Consider the following 19,463-nt stretch of genomic DNA (forward strand, 5'->3'; position numbering starts at 1 on the left):
TATCAGAAAAGGGATAAAACATCCAGGGTACCAATGTTAGTTTCTATTATTCTACACCAGACATTAATTTGGTGCCGTTAAGACTGGCAAATCCCACGACACCAATACTGGTTACAGAAATAAACAATGAACAAAAACAAGACTAGATTTATTATTTAGAACATGACACTTGGAGAGATTTGACTGACTAGGTTGCAGGGCCTCAATGTGTTTTTCAGCCCCTTGTCTCCCCTGAACTAAAGTTATGAAGGCTCTCGGATGTTATTAACTCACAAAAATATAATGTGATTTCAAAAGAACCACATCTGGAAAATGTTGAAGAAAAAAAATTCCATTGATTTATAAGGCGCTTGGGTGTGAAGCACCAATTGATTGCTGATGGAAAAAACATTAATATTAAAGAAAAGTGGGGGGGAAAAAAGGAGTCTACATTGGGGATCAAGGTTTAGCCTGTTATTCATTGCAAACATTTATTACATTTCATATGATGCAAACAACAGTAAGTCCCACCCTTGCTGGAATAGCTCATCATCTTGTCATGAGGGAATTAAAGAGACACAAAGGGACAGGGACAGAAAAAAGTATGTATTATGCGCAATTCCATTGTTTCCTTACAAAATAAAAACAAAAACATAACAATCATCTCATAGTGAATTTTGGCATCTCCTTCTCTCCTGTTGTATTGTGGAGTAAATGTAAATAAAACAAAAAAACTCAAAAGAACAAGGCATGCATAATAGTATCTGGTAATGCACATAGATCAAAGGATACCACTTAGAAATACAAAATCCATGTACGATGTTTGTGTACATTTCATATATATGGTCCCTTTCTTAGGTGTCTTAAGCCTATCTACCTGTTCCCACTGTGGGACGTGTCTTCTGCTTGGTCACTAGATTAACCCTGTGAAAAGGTCTGAGCAGGAACGTACATCTGTAGTATGAACTTCTAACAGTGATGACTACTAGACGTTACATCTGGCTGTTTATTTTATTCCTCGCTTCATTTCTTACTGCATGTTATTATAAAGATATTTATTGCAAAGTTCATTTAATTTATTTAAATAGTCTTCCTTGCATCAACTGACCATTGTGCTACCTACACAATTTCAAACCTTATCAGAGTTACAGCCAGTATTACTTCTATTAAAACGTTCCTCTTGTTAGTTATGTTACCACCCCATGCTTCTCTTATGTAAATTTAAGAAAGGAAAAAAAAAAAAAAGAGAAAAAGAAAGGGGGGGGGGGGTGTTATTGACTATTTTGACTCAATATAATGTGACTGTGCCCACAGAGCCTGGGATGAGAGTATTTTAACTTCCAAATAACCTAAAGAAACTCATCACATTTCTGATACACCAAGATCAATGCACTGTTCCATTTTAATAAATGGGTAAAACAGCCACATGTATAGAGTGGGGGGTGTGCATGTGGCCACTTCATTTAGTTATTGAAACCATGTGGGGAAAGCAAAAAAACAAAAACAAAAACACTGCGATTAAATACGATGTTGAATGTCTTTACTGTTAAAAAAGTGTACTGCAATGTATACAACTATGTTGCTCTCTCTCATTGTTTAACATGTTGTTGAAGAGGGGGTGGGGGAGAGGCATTGGATTGTTGATTATATAAATGGAATCATGTACAGTTTTACACTTATAATGCATCTATCATCATTATCAACAGATCGCAGGGAGCGAGGGAGAAAGGGGCAGCAGAGGACAGACAACATAGAAAAGATTCATCCACTTGAATTTGAACACCCTTTGCTGTGGAACCAATGCTATGTTACTCTTTCAAAGAGGGGAAGAGAAAAAAAAAAGCGAGAGATGGAAACAACTGTGTTCATGTACAGGTATGAATGCTGTAAGTGCAGAACCAAATGTTCGACCAATAAAAGTCTATTGGGATCAAGTTGTACTGGTTTCTCTGAAGGTGGATGTAGACTTGATTAACCGAACGTGGGGCTGAGCATGACGGTACTGGTGGCAACGGTGGGCGACTCGAATGGTTGGATTTAGCGCTCGCCCTGATAATCGTGGTGGTGGTGGTGTCAGCGTGTCACGGGGCTTGGCTTCTTTAGTCGATGTACTGGGAGAGCCAGCGGAAGCCCTCACCGTAGCCCTGCCTCTTCAACACACTGCACATGAACACCTCCAGTGGTCTTGTGTTCAGCTCCTTCAAGGGAACGTTGCCCTGAGGATGGAAGAAAAAAAAAAAGCAGAAAGAAAAATTAAACCAAACCCACTTTGGGACCACAACACATTGGTACAAGGCTCATTTACTGCACATGATCCCCTATGTCTTTTACATTGATAAAATATCTGACATGTTATGCAAAAGAACCAGGCAGGGATTTATCTAGGACTGTTGGTCCTTTCACATTTTGATATATGAACTTATATATATTTTTTTCTGTTCTTCAGCATTTAGAGCTTTAAAGCCTTGGTTCACTTGGACGGTGTCTCACCTTTCCTGTCGTCTGTCCGTACAATCCGAAGAGTTCCCTCAGCTTCTCCTCGCTGATGGCTTCTTGCCTGTCAATCTTGTTGCCCAGGATCAGAATAGGCACATTTCCGATGGTCTCATCTGTCATTAATGCCTGGGTGGGTCAATGAGAGTGACAACATTCGTATTGGTAGGTAAAGGTAGATTTGGAATCATATTCCAAAAAGTAAGACAATGCTTCAACACATTTAAAATTCATCTCAAACAATGGCTAATAAATTGTCTGACAGTGTGGGGTAAATTTCTTCTTCACTATTTTTGTCTGACCTGTCAGAGACCACAGATGAGGAGCAGCCTTTTAGCTAACTCTGGTATATTTACATTGATATCTTCAATAATATGCATCGTCCCTTCTAAATTAAAGGGAAAAAATTAATTCACGAGCAGATTTATTTAAAAAAAATAATAATAATAATAATTAAAAATGCGGTGTTTGAATGAAGCGTTTATGGCTATTATAATTTTTTCTAGTAAGTTCTCACAGTTATTGCTTTGATTGTCCTCTAACTGACTAAGTTATATGTAACTAGTAGACAGTAGTAGCCTTTGAATAGCATGAGTTTTTAGTGACTTGAAGTCAGACAGGAGACCACAGTAACAATGACGTTGTAGCTCATTTGGCTTATGAACCATCACTGTTCATAGGTTACTGCCTGTAAAACTAAAATGTGACCTTGAACACAGCTGGTGTGAATTTAAACAAACTTGCACACAAGTTTGGTTAAATTCTTTCCAATACAAGGAGGAGGAGTGATTCTTATAGCCATGCCAGGTCATTAATCATTCACCCAGATTTGTCCATTTAAAAATTAAATTTAAAAAAGCCAGCAAAAAACATGCTTTTGTGAAACACAATTAGAAAATAAAGAGTGTGATTAACATTTTCCTGTAACTCCTAAAATACAAACAAAACATTTGACTGGCCAATGTTACACTTTTAGAATTTGCTCAGTTTTGGATGTTCTGTGAGCAGCTTTTGCCTTTCAGACTATTCTAAAACTGGTAAATTAGTTACCAGAAATATCCCTTTGGTCGGCTGGTTGAAAAGTAGATTAGAACATGTAGGGAAGAGAAATGAACCCCTCTCTTTTAAGAAGCGGGGCTAGAAGCAGATTTTTCAGAAACATCCAAGACATTAGATTAATGCACCACAAACTGAAACCCTTAAAAAAAACATTTGAATAAAGAAAAACTGCCATACTGTTTTGTATAATCTATCATAATTCCCATAATATTGGTACCCATTGGGCAAACAATTGTGATCAATAATATTGTGGTGCCGCTTTCATACAAACACGCTTTTTTCAACATGTTTCCTTTTTCTCTTATTTTTAAAATAATTATTAATTATATTGTGTTCTTTTTCTACATGATTACTTGTTTTCTGAAAGAAATAATCCCTTTATGAGTAGTTCTTTAATGGTCCCTTTGTATCTTTATATGGACTTACTGGGGAAAAACAAAAACTATTATCTCCTCTCATTTTTTTCTCAAATTGCAATTATCAAATACATGTGGTAAAAGGTAACATGCACAATGAATAACCAAAACTACACTTATTTCTCTCTTTGTTATTATACTAAAAGCTGTCAAAAACGACGCTTAGCGATGTGATGGGGACCACGTGTGTTGCGGGTACTTACATCAAGTTCTGCTTTTGATTCACCCAATCTCCCGAGGTCTGCACAATCCACAAGGAAGACAATGCCATTGATGGCAGGGAGGTAGTTTTTCCACACCCTGCGGGCTGAGTGAACAAACAAAATTAAAAAAAAAAAAAAAAATCTTATTTGTCAACTTCTCTTCTGTTTTAACCTTGGGCTAACCAGACTGAAAACTGAAGTACATTAGCCATACAAATGAATATTGTTGTTTCCTTAAAAACAAAATGCAATCAGTAAAATACAAAAACTATCAGAACACAGACACACCTTGTGCGTGGCCTCCAAGGTCAAAGGTGGTGAAAGTCATACCAGCAATCGTCAGCTCTTCTGAGGCTGGAGGGGAGGAAATGAATTAGTCAAGCAAAGATACTGAAAAAACATCAGTTTAATGCAATTCCATATGGAATATCCAAGCGCATGTTACACATAGGTACGTTACATTTATGATATTACATCCAATCAACAGCATCTGCTTTAAAAGTGTCTGTTAACAAGAAAACAGATATAAATGTCTGTAAAAGCTGCCTCCATTTCTTTGTATTGATAGTCTTTTGACACATAACCGAATGAGCATGTGTGAACGTGCATGCATGTGACAGAGTAAGCACCAACTCACTTGGGTGTAAAGTTGGCACATGCTGTCCCAATCTGTCATCTTTGAGCATGTGCAGTAGCGTCGTTTTGCCAGCATTGTCCAGGCCAAGAAATACTAACTTGCCGGATTTCTTATACAGTCCTGAAAGAAAGCCAAAAGTATTTCAGAACACAAACCTGTACGCTACTACTCTTTCTTTTTTTTTTTAAGTTGCTGAATCACATTATATATTTTTTTAACCTTTAAAGCAAATCAGTGACACTAAACAAAGGCTATCAAGCTCAGACCTGTTCTTAGAACTACAGGGGACATTTAATCCACATAAGTTTATATAAATCAGAACACCATTTTGGTTTTCTCAAATTCACACAATGATTATTTAAAAAGAAGTAGTTAGTTTCCAATTTGATGGACTGATTTGACTATTTTTCTTTCTTCTTCTTTTTTCTTTTACATTTATTAAAAATATATATATATATATAAAAAAAAAAACCTTTCTCAAAACATAAAAAGGTGCAAAGTTATGCCACTCCTTGATCAACTTTCCTAACAAGATTACAAGCCTTTGTGTTTACAACTCTGAGTCAGCATAGTGATACCTGGTGGATTTATAACATTTCTGAGTCAGTCAACTGGATGACATCATTACTTACAGCAGCACTATGCGACCTGTCTAACTGGGAGAACAGGAACGCCCGTTTCATATAAGCAGTTCGAACACAGAAACTAGAACAGCACACCCTGGGGAAAAGAGCTGCTGGTACACATTTCAAATGGACACTCAGAGAGAGAAAGAAAAGAGGGGAAAAAAAAGAAGGGTGGAAAATTCTGTCATGTTTCTGAGAGATGTATCCTTTATGAGGCTTTCATGTTTACGCAGCATGTGGACATCACTGAAAGCTTTAAGCTGAGCGACTTTCAGGGAGCAAAATGGCAATGCCATAACCCATAGGCTACCGTGTGTTAGAGCTCTAACCAGGAACTAAAGACATACACTGAAGCAATAGAAAGAATTTGAAAAATGATGACCACTCCAAAAAATGGTGATACAATCAAAAGTGTAAGAGTGTAAAAATGGATGTGTTAGAATGTGAAACAAAACAAAGCATTTTCCTGACAAGGGCTGCAGCTGAAAAATATTTTATGAACAACAATAAAACTTTGCAGCGTGGATTAGGAGATAATGAGTGAGGATGTACCAATCCAACTTATTCCATTTCTAATTTGATACCTTACCTTCAGTTATATTTGATATCAGATCTCAACTAAAGCTGTACTACCCACTGTGTCCCTCTTATGTCAACAGGGTCAGGATTGAATAAATGGCCCATTATACCTGATGTCTCCCTAGCAAATGGCGGCAGACGCCAGAGGTGACGCTTAAAACATGCTTTGGTGCATTTTTCCTGATCATGCATCTCTCAATTTTTGTTACCTTGCATGGAGGTGCAGACAGGTTGAAGACATGCATGTGCAATCCTGTCAGTTTTTAACCACCATGGTTCACCGCTCAGAGATATCCATATTACACAGAGGGAGATGCTGCAACAGCCTGGAAAGATCAGACTTTCTGTGTGAAACTTTGGAAAGGTTTTGCCTGAGGGACAACACCTATTTGTTTAGGTGGATATTGCAGCGAGTTTCAAGCACTCTCAGCCAGTATATATAGTCCTCACGTCACAGCTGACTTCAGGGCTGGACTGGGACAAAAAAAAAAAAAAAAAAAAAAAAAATAAAAAAATCGGCCTGGGCATTTTGACTAGAGACCGGCCCACCAGGTATTAAAGCCATAAAGCCTTTGAATGAAAATAAACGCTGTTGTGACAGTGATGTACACTGTCCTGTTGGTATATGTATGATTTCTATACATTTTACGTCAGATAAAAACTTTGGTTGTAAGATTCAGATAATTATTTTTTAAAAGCGAGACATTTTAAATGAGAATAAGAAAGAAAAGTATTTCTTTGTGCCCCCCTTTCCCTGTTAATGCCCTACCTGGCCCCCTGACCCGCCCCTGCACAGTTACCAGCTGTCAGCTACTTAGAAAAGGATCCTGATGTTATTTGTCTCTCAGAAACAGTTTATAACTTCCCTTCAACTCATTCATGTCACCTAAAAAGGTAAACCTGTCTCTCCTTCACCTGTTCAGCTCTGATGATTCAGTAAGGACATCTCCTGGTTTCATCTTCATGTTTCCCTCTCACCAGATATCCAAACCGATATCATGACCAGTAGCTTTTACAGCTGTGGCTCCAGCAAATATCAGCTGATACTAGAAAGTAATAAGCAGTGATGAGATTCTGAAACCACCCAGGTGAAAGCCTTTCGCTATTTGGCTACACCTAGAAATTCTGTCCATGAAAATTATGAACAGAATCAGGGACAAAGGGCAGCCCTGGTGGATCCCATCACCCACCAGGAATGAGTCCAACTTATTGCCAGTTATGCAGACCAAGAGCTGGTCCAGTGTTCCATGACCAGGATGAAAAACGCATTGTTTCTCCTGTATCCAAGGTTCGACTAACAGATGGACTCTCGTAACACTGATCTGCCAAGCGGCAAGCAGATCAGCGTTAGTCAATACTCAAAAAAGTAATTATCACTCCAAGGAGAAAGTAATTAATTTTACTCGTAACATTATTTTCATCTTACTGTAACCAGTGTTGGGGAGTAACGGAATACATGTACCGCCGTTGCGTATTTAAAATACAAAATATGAGTAACTGTATTCCGTTACAGTTACCGTTTAAAAGGGTGGTATTCAGAATACAGTTACTTTGTTGAAATAAATGGATTACACTGCGGTACTTTCCTGTTTCATTTTGTCGCGGGTCAGGACTGTTTGGGTTTTGTTTGACAGCTACGTTCTGTTGATCCAGGCGGCAGCGTTACGTTTGCCATGGTTACAGGGCGACGCTCTCTCTCTCTCTGCGACTGTGTGTTTCCTGGGTGAGAGAGCGCCTTTTCGTTGTTGTTGTTGTGCTAAGCTAACAGGCAGAATGCTACAAGCATAGCTCTAAAGAATGTAGCATCATGGGCAGTGTAGTCCGTGCTGCAGGGAGAATGGACTGCCATACACGTTATGGGTCTGTGAGCTCGAGGAGGGAGAGAGAAAAAGGGGAGTGGAAAGGTACGAGTTGTCATCGAGGAAAAACGGGAGCTGGAAGCATGTAAATATAATAATAACCACTTCAGCCAAGAAGAGTGCCTGACGAGCCCAGTTGTAAGTAAGCTATTAAGACTCGACTGTACACCGTGTTCGTGTTTTCCTCCGAAAACAATAAGTTCCGTTGGAGCAGTCTTTCAACGCCTCTCTCTGTCTCTCGCAAGAAAAGTTGACCCACACAACAAAGTAAAGCTAGTTTTCGGCTACGAGCCGACAGGGACCCCGCCGTTTTAGTCAGAGGTCCCTTTACTACAGTTCGGAGTCGCGGACCTTCAGTAATAGTAATAAATCACACAGCAATAGTACATTCACGTTGTTGTAAAAAGCATGATAATATATTAAGTAATCCAAAGTATTCAGAATACGTTACTGTCATTGAATAACGTAACGGAATACGTTACAGAATACATTTTGGGGCATGTATTCTGTATTCTGTAATGGAATACATTTTAAAAGTAACCTTCCCAACACTGACTGTAACATAGCTGAAATGCATTGACTCATAATTACCATTTAACAATACAAACAGAGGCTACAGTTTCACACACCAAAACAAATCGCTATCGTGGGGAATTTGTTTTGTTACAGCAGAAAGTGGACAGTGCAAAGTTACATAGAAAAATTAGAAAAACACTGGAATAAGATAATGATAATAATATGATCTTTCTCTCAGTGTTTAGGTATGAACACAAAACTGACAACACAAAGCAATGATGAACACCAGCACAAAGACACTTCAAAGTGATCAACACAGTAATTCTATTGTTGAAACGGAGGCTGCAGCCTGTCTGCTCATCAGTTTGTTACCTTTGAAGTTTAGGGTCTGTCTGGCTGGGTTGGGGTCAGCAGTCACTCAGCTTTAACATCGCCCTGCGTTCTTGGCTAGCTTAGCGTTAGCATGCTGTCTGACTAGATGCTTGCAAAGAGTCGAAGCTGTGTTAGCAACATAATGCAGGTGTTTATGTCCTAGATGGAGTTTCCAGTTTACCATTGCATTCTCATCCTATTGTGCAATAACAATAAAAGTAATGTCATATCCACAATATAGACTGTGTCACTATTGGCAAGTGCAAGAACCGATAACTGGATCGATAGACAAGCAGACCAACAAGACTAACAGTTCCCAGTAGTCCAAGGAAATGGACAACTGGGAACCGGTTCTTGGTTCCCATCCCTAGTTGGTACTCACCTAAAAACTGTAGTACGCTATTGAAACCGCTAGAAATCCACTCCAATAGGAATGACATATCCGGAGCTGTTGAATCCTGAAAAACAACCCCACCCCCCAAAAAAAGAGGATTCAAAACAAAGGAAAGAACAAATTAATTCACAGAGAAGGGTATTTTTCCCCCTTTGGACTGATAAGTGCTGTAAAGTGAAGCAAAATTTTTTAAATATTTAAAGAAAATATCTTATCTGATTCAACAGTACTTTTCAAATTTTATAAGTTGTAAAATTGTGATTTTTTATTTTTTATTTTTTTTTAAATAGGGCAAAAACCAACTTGCCAAAGTATCTGAAAATATTAAGTGATAAACACAATTAAAGGGTAACACATAACTTAAGAACTAAATATGCCAGTTGCATCAACCTATCACACAGATACTAGCAACTGCTGATAAGAACAGTGAGTGCCTTTCTACAGCCAATGATTATCTTGTTCCAGAAGGACAGGAGATTCAGAACCCTGATCACATACCATCTGACAGTTTCTTGACAGACAACATGAGCTTTAATCTGAAAATTATGCCGTCTAAGACGTTTAAATGGGGGTAGCCTAATTGTTTGTCCAATTAAAAAAAAAATCCAAAATAAACAGACTCAGATAACTACTACAAGTATGAAATCAATAGCAGTTTCTGTTGTGTAACAGATGTTTTTTTTTCTTCTTTTTTTCTGGGTAAGACACATTTTTACAGTCTTCATTTTTTATTTCTACTTCATATAAGCTTCTTTGTCTCCCATTTAAGTGACCCAATCAAATATGTGAGAGCTATGCTTATGACATTCAATAAAAGGGAGGACAGAAAAAGCAAACATCCCCTCTCCAATAAGAAGTTTTTGCACTCCATTTCCAACTTCATCTCATTTTTCAATCCTCTGCACACTGATCACAGCAAGGTAAGCTGGTACAGACCTCTGGCCCCAATTACGTAACATGAAAACAACTCCAGGGCTAAAGTATAAGGCTGACAAAGGTCAAGATCATGCAAATACAGCTGAACTACACGTCAGCTGGTGCCACACTGTGGACCGATATGCTCCCATGCCTGCCTCAGTGACTGTAAAATATTCGGCAAGCAAAAGATGCATGTGGCCATAAAAAGCTTGCCTGAAGTCTGCTGCCTTACTCTGTTTCAACTGCATTTGGCGGTGTCGTTTACAAGATGTGCAAACTGATCATCAAGCATGACCAACTGCTACTACTAGGGTCTGAAATGAAAAGCCAAATGCCAACAGATCTTCTGTTTGGTCGGTAAATCTCAGAAGACTTTCTGACACACTGACGGGTAAATATATGCCCTAAAAAATACACATGAACAACTTTAAAAGACTATGCTGACGCTCTACTACATTTTGCTGTTGTTGACTTGCTCTGTCATTTGCCGTCTGTCTCAGAGTCCAATGAACAATGACAATATTCTAACAAGAGAACAAGAGCTCACCCAAACCAAACGGTAGCCCTAAGAAAGACACAGACACTATCAAAATAAAGGGAAAATAGGAATGGGTCTTTAGAGTAAACAAATAAAAATGTAATGCAAACATGAAGGTGAATTACTCTGATCAAATTGATTATCCATGAAGGTGGTTTCCGAACCATTACAGCCTTCTTTTTTCCTCATAAAGGGCCTCTAGGACGAATGGTCCCCACTTAAGATGTCAACGTTACCTGTGTTATCTTAACAGAAGTTTATGAATTTTCCTGGCCATCTAATAGACAACAAGATTCCTTAAAAGAACACCCCCTAAGAAACAACTTCTTAAAAATCCATTCTCATGTCATACGATTGAGGAAAAGGCAAAAACTATTAGGTGGGCCTAGGGCTGTGCGATATGACCAAAATCTCATATCCCGATATAAAACATCTATCGTCCGATAACGATATAAATCACAAAAATGTAACATTTTCTGTAAATTCTGTGAATCTCGGGTAGCTGAAGTGTTTCTAGCTGGGCGTCATATATCTGGAGTCGAGTGTTTTACCGATGCATGAAACTACACATTTTTAGACATAGGTTGTAACAGCCGCCGTTTTCTTTGCAGCGTGCTGCAGGGAAAAGCCTGTTCTAACGTTTGAGTCTAAGGTTTATTTTTTAGCACCTGACGGCTCTTTTTTGCTTCTCATTGGTAAATACTCTGCATACTATTTTACGTGATTCAGTTTATTTTGAAAAGTCTCAACAGGATCTTGAGCTTTATTGAGAAAGGTTTATGTGGAAAATAAACAAGCGGACGCGATGGTTTTACCATCATTGTTGCTGATGACAATGACTAAAAACAGGCGCTTGTCCGTCCATAGTGTGGTTATATTAAATATAAGAGAAAGAGAGAACTTTAAGAAATGAATATAGCCACTACAGTGACCATCAAAACGATGAAAAAATATTGCCATAAACAGTTTATTTTGCAACACCACGAAACAAATGATAGCGTAAAATGAAACGATAGACGTTTTTATGTCGTCATCCGATATATATCCTTATATCGTACAGCCCTAGGTGGGCCCCAAACTTTTCACATACATTAAGTTTTTTTTGTTAGTTTGATTTATTTTTTTACTTTTAAATATGCTCAGTAAAATTTTGTGCTCAATTGCTCAGTACTTTGAGAAATTATGTTTTGAAATTAGTTGTTACATATATTAAAATAGTTATGCTACAAATGTTCGCTTTTGCAAAGTTATGTGAAACAACAAATGGTAAATGGCCTGTATTTATATAGCGCTTTTACTAGTCCCTAAGGACCCCAAAGCGCTTTACATATCCAGTCATCCACCCATTCACACACACATTCACACACTGGCAACAAGGCAATTAATTTCATTGGCCACTATATTTTCTCTATATTTATTTGTCTCCTTTGCCTTGAACCTTTAACTTGTGACAACAAAAAAGATGACTTCGGGAACTCAAATGTGCCCTCAAAGAAAAACTCGTTATAACTAAGATGTCTAATATAATTAAATCTGACATTTAAATAAACTGCAATAACGCTGAGTCAACATTAAATGGGTAACAGGGGTGTCTTATCAAAAATCGTCACCCATGTAGACCGCTTACCTCAAACACTAACGTGATCTACCTCTTGAATTCCTAGTTCAGCGTGTTAGTAGCAAAGTGCTCATGTCTTAGATAAAGCCTATCAGAGCAGTGTGTTACCAAACTAAGATGGGGCACATTTTCTCCTCTGAGAAGATATGAATTATTATCACATTTAGGTTTCAGGCAGTACCTGTCAACTAACACAACACTGCGAAGACAACGAATGCGGTTTGACTCGGCTGTCAAAATCCCCGGGTTATAACAGCCAGTATAGACGTAGCAGTGAAGTGAGCTAACCTTCAATATGACGGCTAATGTTACAGCAATTGATGGTCTCTGCCAGGTTACACTTCAGCCAAAAAACTACAACGAGGACTGTATTTAAGAATGCCAACAAACCATGCCACGCTTATATATATATATATTGGTTAGGTATAGTTTGAAAAGAGAAGGCGAGGCCGGCTAACCGGCTAGCAGGAAGCTTCTAGCTACGTGTCATATTCTCTATCACTTAGGCGACGTTGCATCGATGGCTACGTTAGCTAACTAGCAGTTAGCTACAAAAGCGGCTCTTCGACGTGCTAAAACCATGAAATTTGTGCAATACTCCGACTGTTTTTCAACTCTGAAATAAGCACCAATGTTTAAATAAATATGACAACGGGTCAAGTTAAATGTACACCTCACTCCCAGCACCGTAACAGTAAACTTGGTGTAAGAAATGCTAACGTAGCAACATTAGCAGCCGGGAGAAATTGCTAGCCTAGATGTCGAACGTTTACGGGACTCTTCAGATATCAAGTACATTAAACAAAAAAAAACTTACCCGTTATCTAGGTGTAGATTAATATAACAAGTATGTTCGCTCTAATACTCATGTAAATTGGTCACTTGCTCAAAAAAACCAGAGAGCCTGCAAAATGCCAGGTCCTTCTCTCCTCCTTCGTGTTTTGTTACTGAGCCACGACACTGCAATGGCTGTCCAGCAACTCCCCGAAAACTCTGCCCTGCCGCTTCCTGTTTATGTTTCACAGTCATCTTTCCGGCAGGGGAACTAAAATCTAGCTCCGCTCTGGATTTCTTTTTGTTTCAGAGCCAACATGGACATATTTTGCTCATTTTTTTTAATTAAATAATTTTATCGGTGTATTAACGCGTGTGTGATGGTTTGCTCCAAGTTTTCATATTGTTATAGTCAAATAATCTCGTTAGGCAAGTCCATGTCAGCTCTGATATGACGAGATGTACTTTGTTTATCTCATATTTAGAAAATCATTTGTTTAAAGCAGTTCAAATTAATAGTAAAATAATAATAAGAAAGAAAGAAATGGAAAACTATACTAATAAAATCTTGCACTCCATTCAGGAGGTGCAGAAGATAGTCCTCCTGGGAACTGGTCACATTCTGAGGAGGACTTTATCCATCAAGTGAATCATCACATGATATCTCATAGTAGTTCTAAGTTGAAGGAATAAACTCAATATCATGAGTGAACAGAACAGGATTTTAAGGATGATAAAATATTAATATTAATAAAAATACCCGTCAAATACTTTCTCTACGAGGCAGGTGTATTTTATTATATTATTTATTATAGAGGGTGATGTGGTATGTAGCTGTACTTATGTCAGCAGAGCTTAATCACTCTGTTAGAGAAGGTGCTTTCTCTCGCGGTCTCTCTACAGTAACCGGTGCGGAGGGTGGTCCGGATTAATCCATGATGGGAACAGTTTGTTCAGTGATCTGCTCTCCAGCTTCAAAAGTGTTAAATTTGTAGCCAGTCACAGTGCCACCCTCCAGCAGACCACTGCGAAGTAATTGTGCTTGCACAACTGAGTAATAGAGAATCTCCATCATGTATCTGCACACACTGAAGGATCTAATTTTTCTTATGAAACAGAGTCTGCTCATTTCATTTTTTTATACAGTTTTTGTGTTGGTCTTTCAGGTCAGACACCCACAACACTAACATCATATCCCAAGATAGACACAGGTCATGTAGGATGTAATTATTTTGCAGATTATTTGAAATGTATAGGACTTGTAGACCATTTTTACATTCAGCAATTCTTATTTCATTTTATATTATAAGCACAAAATGTATAGGCTACATCATATTATGTGCATATGACTAGAAGGATAAAGTCCTGGCAAAAACGAAAAAAGAAAATTAACAAATTATAGTTAACTGACTTATTATTCTTAAAGTTTTGTTGTCACATTTCTGCATTTCTTGACAAAAATGGTCAAACATCTGATTTGGAGTTTGTCCACCAGTTCTTATTCATATGGAATTTCCCCAGTGATTAAAAAAAATAATGTACAAATGTATTCCCTTTGACTTTCTTATCACTTTCAAAACAATGATGCTGGATTTTTCCCAGTTGCATGCAAGGACAAAACAAATAGCTCGGAATTCATAGAAGTTGTAAGGAAACTCAATGTCAAGTCTAAATGTTTCCAGTGCTTGACTGTTTAATCAAATGCAAAAAAGGTGAATTAAACTACATTAATCCTATTATAAAGATGAAGCTTATTCCCAACTAACCAAGGTTGTTTTTTCCATACAGTTATGTCCAAAAGAATTCACCTGGGGACAAACTATAGCATATTCTTTTAGTGCTTTAACTTAGATTAGAGGATTCCACCATACGTTGGAAAAAGTATCGCAGGTTGTATTTCACGTGCAATTAAATGAGCAGCTTCTCAAAAAATGCACAGTGATTGTCCATGAACTCGATGATGTTTCTAGTACACTGGAAAATCCTGTGCACCGGAGGAAATGCCACGTGTAAATACTGCGCATGCCCGACAGTTTCTACGTTGATCCTGCTGGGTGATCCCAGCTTCCGGTGAAAGGGGAGAAGTGTCTGACACGATTACTCTGACCAGGCCCATCGTTACTCACCCGTAGATAGCCGAACGGGTTTTTTGATAATGGCGATGGGCTTGTAATCGTCAACAAGTCACCTAATCAACTTTTTTTTTGAGATAATAGGAGACGTCGCCGCGGACGACGCTTTGAGCAGGCTACGCGCCGTCAGAGCTACAGGTTTAAACGTTACCCGCGACTGTCAGCCAGCTAGTTAGCCAGCTAGTTAGCCAGCTAAAGTCGTAGCTAGCTTTTCGCCAACCAAGCACCTCTAAATTAGATCCTGGTGTCTGTTTCAAGATGTCAACTGCGGGGTTCAATTCTCAGAATGGGACTGGGACAGGGCAAACATACGCAAATGGTGAGTAACTTTTATTAAATATATTTACTTCAACGCGAAGTAGCTAACCGCTAACTGGCTTTTCGGTAGTCACAAACGAGCACTAGCGGCACTTCTTGGATCTTGTGTCTGATGCTAGTTGTTAGCTAACTGACTTGCTTAGTAACACTGTAACGATAGGTAGCTAAGTAGGGGCGACCTGTCAGGTGTAGAGCTGAGGTTAATCTTGATCTATGCTACCATGATGACTTAACGTGACCAAAATAGTTTCTTTCTTTAAGTTACGCTATACATACACATTTAGTTAGTGTTTGAATGTTTGCTACTTTTCCCTTGTCGAGGTGGCAGCCCAACAGGTTGATTATAGGACTCATCAGGCACCATAAAATTATAGAGACAGGTGTTCAATTGTCCGACCTTTCTCCACACAACATAATATAATATACGTAGATATAATGCGAGCTCGTTGATAACTTGAAAAGTAATTGTTTTTTTCCTTTCATGCTGCTGGATTTGTCTGAACCTTTTTTCCCTTCCTTTTTTTTTTTTTTTAAACTCCCGATGTAGTTTTAGTGGCAGTGAATAAATACATTTGCTTGTTTACTAGTTCTTTCACTGTTGTGCAATACGGATTTTCAGCTGGCTTAAAAGCTCTGGCTTGTCTGCGTCCTGCGTTTTTCTGTACATGTGGCACGTTGGGGACCATCCAAATATGTTAAAGCAAAGCAGCCTGAAACAGATAAATGTCTCAATTTCAGGTTATTCATATCTTTTTATGGTTTTCCAGTGGAGTACTGATATTTCACAATCAAATTAGTCTGCACTTGAAATAACTTTCTTGTTCTGTGCAGACAACAGCATCCCTAGGTCATAATACCTCAGCTCCAATTCAAAAGTTGTAAATGAGTACACGTGATTTTGGTCATTTTAATATAGCATTGTTTTTTTCCTTTCTTTTTCTTTTTTCTAATTGCAGTTCAGTTAAAAATACAGCAGTGGAAAATAAACAATGCCAATTACCAACAAGAAAAAAACCCATCAAGCACATCAATAAAGCTGGGTGGCATGACTTGAATAATATTTGTTATCCTGGGTTATCTTTATGCAAATGAAATGTTAATGTGTGAATATGGATCTTTGTTTAAAAAATGTTTCCATATATCAGGTGTAATTCCCATCACTTATGAATGGACAGAAATGTCATATTATAATGCTAAGCTTCGTGTATAAAGACTAAAGGCAGTTATAAGGAAACTGTCCATTACAAGCCCCTGCATATGCTCATAGGTGAGGGTGTGGTTTTTGTGTGTGTGTGTGTTTTGTTGTTGTTGGGTTTTTTTTCTTGACTGATTTATATTTTATTCGGTATCATTATCATATACCCAGTTTTTGTTAAAGCCAGAAGTTGCAGTGGACTAGACTCAAAAGGCTTTCCTGACTGCCTTACTAGTATTCAAGTTAAAGCTGACAGTCTGCGCTGTCTCTGTATCTTTGGTTCATTTTCTTGTCTTGAGTATTAGTATTTCTGGCAGCACAGGGTTGAACTTCTGAAGACAATTTAGTAATAATTTCATTACAGCACTTACCCATGGGCATTCTCCCATTTAAACTGAAATTATTAGTTTTGTGTTTGGAGTTAAACAGCGCCAGTACATTAACAGCCTCACTATTTGAACTTGCTGTCATAAAGTGGTCTTTAGAGCTGCTTTCATTATCTTAATCATTGTAATGCATATTTACACCCTCAAGTCTAGATTCACATGGGTTGTATTTTCCTACTCTGTAAGTGAAGTTTTTCTTGTTTTACCATTAGATGCTTTTTGTTTTTTTTACTGGAGTGAAAGGTCTGATATCACACTCGGCACTTTATGATTTCTGATTTTCTTAGAATTTCCCTGCTCTTAGAAAGGGCATAGATTACTGGATTATGTTCCGTCATCTATCTTTGCATGTTGAGAAAAGTTTTCTAATCCCTTTTCACTCTGCTGACTTAGCTCTGCTGTCAGTTATAAAGTAAAGGAATAAATGCATAGTAGTGAAACTGCTTGCATTACATAATCGTTTTGGCCACAAATGGCATCACATTGATGCTGCAAATTAAAGTGTGCTGATTAGATCATTCTTGGTAGTTTTTGTCCTGCTTTCCTTCCTTCTTCCTTATAACTATTTAGAATTTGACAACTGTTTCCTGTTCATAACAAGATCTTACATCGCCTATTGTTATTAATGTTTGACACTCTTGAAACTGAGATGTTTGTGTTACATTTTTAGCCTAGTATCTGCACAGTAAACACAGCATTTTAATGGTGCACAGGTGTCAGCTTTTATCACTGCTGTGTTCAGTAAGTAAGCCTGAAACCCACTGTCACTGAGGGAAAATCACAACAAATTAAATCCAAGTAAAGAGATTACTCCTCTGGGCTGTCGGCTCATTGGTCATTTGATGCATCCGTGTAGTTTTCACTGCCAGCACTGTGCCATCTGTTTTTCATATAAAAACATTTAAAGCAAGTGGATTGCCTTAATTAAAATGCACTTGAATCACAAAAAATAGCCCCTAGCTTGAAATCTATAACATTGCTGGTTACATCTCTCTGTAACGCTAAAGGCTTTACTGCTTTTGAACCTAAGGCTAAATTTCAGATATAACTCTTATCCTACATGACAATACTGTTATTTAAAGAGCTGCAGCCATTGTGAAATGTTGGCGAGTAGTCAGGCAGATCTTTTCCCCTAAACAATGGGATTGAAATAAGAGTTTTTATAAAAAAAATAAAATTGACATAAAATTAACCAGAGAATTAAATGATTTTCATGTCTGATTTTAATTACTCAAAGAGGAAACTGTGAGAAAAATGTATTAACATGTCTGTATTTATCCTCCTCTGGTCTCCAGGTCCATCACAGAATCCTGTTGCCCTCCAGCAGCTACCAGGGGTTAGTTATGGGATGACTAATCAACCACCATACAATCCAGTGCAGGCCAAAGCTCCTGCACCCCCTGGCCCTGGACTTTACCCAGCTGGGCTATACCAGCCTATTCCCCCAGTTAGCTCATATCAGCCAGGCCCACCACCCACCTCCTACCCATCTTCTGCAGGCCAGCCACTGTTGCCCAGGCCTCCAATGGGAGGTCATCCATCACATACCCCTCCTCAGTCTGCCAGCCCCAGTCCTGGTCCTAGGGTGCCAATGCCTCCTGCACAGGCAACACCACCTCCTCCTTCTGTGTCTTCTAGTAGCTACTACCCCAACCCTCAGCAGCCCATGACTCCAGCATGGCAGTACAACACACCTACACCACCACTGGGGCCAGCAACCTCCATTAGTGCGCCTCCAATGGGCCCTGTGGCAAATCATGTAAATCCAGCTGCAACCTTAGCAGGGCCATCACTGCCATCATCAGCATCTTACAGCTCAGCAGCACCACTACCACCACCTCCCAACATGTCTTACAGCACTACCCAACCCCCGGGCCCAGGAATGCCTCCCACCTCTCTGCACGGCTATACACAGCCAGGTAAGTACATCAAGGCATATAACAAAGAGATACTCAGTGTTTCCCCACACATAGACTTTACGTGGCTGGGAAACCTGGACAAACTGACAAAGACATAATTTTTTCTTGCAAATTATTTCACAGTGTTGTTTTCATCCAAAACAACATTAAGATTAATATATAAATTGACAATCCCATCAGTCTTATTTCGAATGTTCAGGTGCTATTGACCTATAGTCCTTTGCGTCCAGTTTTTCCATGTTTTCCTACAAGTGAGTTGGTTAACTTGCTCTTGTCTCTTGTGCCTTTTATACTTGAGCCATCTTGAGCCTCTTGCCCTATAGTCCTTGCTCTGGTGTGGAAATCTGCTGGTAGAGTGCCACTCTAACCAGCTGCCACAAGTGGAAAGCTAAACTCATGAGGATAAAGAGCATAACAAGGCCTTTCTCCACCTATAGCTGGAGTCTGTCCTTACGATGGAACTAATTGTTACTGTTATTTCATGTAACCAAATACATATGGTATTATTTGTTATGTTATTGGAAAGGGCATA

The 19,463-nt window shown here is 38.6% G+C and overlaps 2 protein-coding genes across 4 annotated transcripts in view; one reads left to right on the plus strand and one right to left on the minus strand.

Moving 5' to 3' along the window:
• Window positions 1-564: 564 nt before the first annotated feature.
• sar1b (secretion associated, Ras related GTPase 1B) lies at window positions 565-13,200 on the minus strand. The gene is made up of 7 exons (XM_085289606.1): window positions 13,025-13,200; window positions 9,122-9,197; window positions 4,788-4,907; window positions 4,439-4,504; window positions 4,151-4,254; window positions 2,470-2,601; window positions 565-2,195 (listed from the first exon to the last, which is right to left on the minus strand). Exons 2-7 carry the CDS (start codon window positions 9,177-9,179, stop codon window positions 2,079-2,081), a joined length of 597 nt encoding a protein of 198 aa, XP_085145732.1. The 5' UTR covers window positions 9,180-9,197; window positions 13,025-13,200; the 3' UTR covers window positions 565-2,078.
• A 1,835-nt stretch (window positions 13,201-15,035) lies between these two features.
• sec24a (SEC24 homolog A, COPII coat complex component) overlaps window positions 15,036-19,463 on the plus strand; it is a 35,212-nt gene continuing 30,784 nt past the window's right edge. For all 3 annotated transcript variants that reach the window (XM_085289607.1, XM_085289608.1, XM_085289609.1), the window contains exons 1-2: window positions 15,036-15,432; window positions 18,308-18,931. In XM_085289607.1, the coding sequence (XP_085145733.1) occupies window positions 15,372-15,432; window positions 18,308-18,931 (685 nt within the window). In that variant the 5' untranslated portion in view covers window positions 15,036-15,371. The remainder of the gene's footprint in view (window positions 15,433-18,307; window positions 18,932-19,463) is intronic.

This window comes from Mchenga conophoros, linkage group LG10 (assembly GCF_057382185.1).
Source record: "Mchenga conophoros isolate Kocher_MC1m ecotype Shallow Benthic linkage group LG10, M_conophoros_male_GT1.1, whole genome shotgun sequence".
In the NCBI taxonomy this organism is placed as follows: domain Eukaryota; kingdom Metazoa; phylum Chordata; class Actinopteri; order Cichliformes; family Cichlidae; genus Mchenga; species Mchenga conophoros.

What these genes read in the sequence shown, in the direction of transcription:
- sar1b (XM_085289606.1), bottom strand. Translation starts at nt 9,179, where the DNA reads ATGTCATTCCTATTGGAGTGGATTTCTAGCGGTTTCAATAGCGTACTA. An exon ending in AATCAAAAGCAGAACTTGAT is followed by an intron (nt 2,602 to 4,150) that starts GTAAGTACCCGC and finishes TGACCCACCCAG; the next exon opens with GCATTAATGACAGATGAGAC. An exon ending in ACGGACAGACGACAGGAAAG is followed by an intron (nt 2,196 to 2,469) that starts GTGAGACACCGT and finishes TTCCATCCTCAG; the next exon opens with GGCAACGTTCCCTTGAAGGA.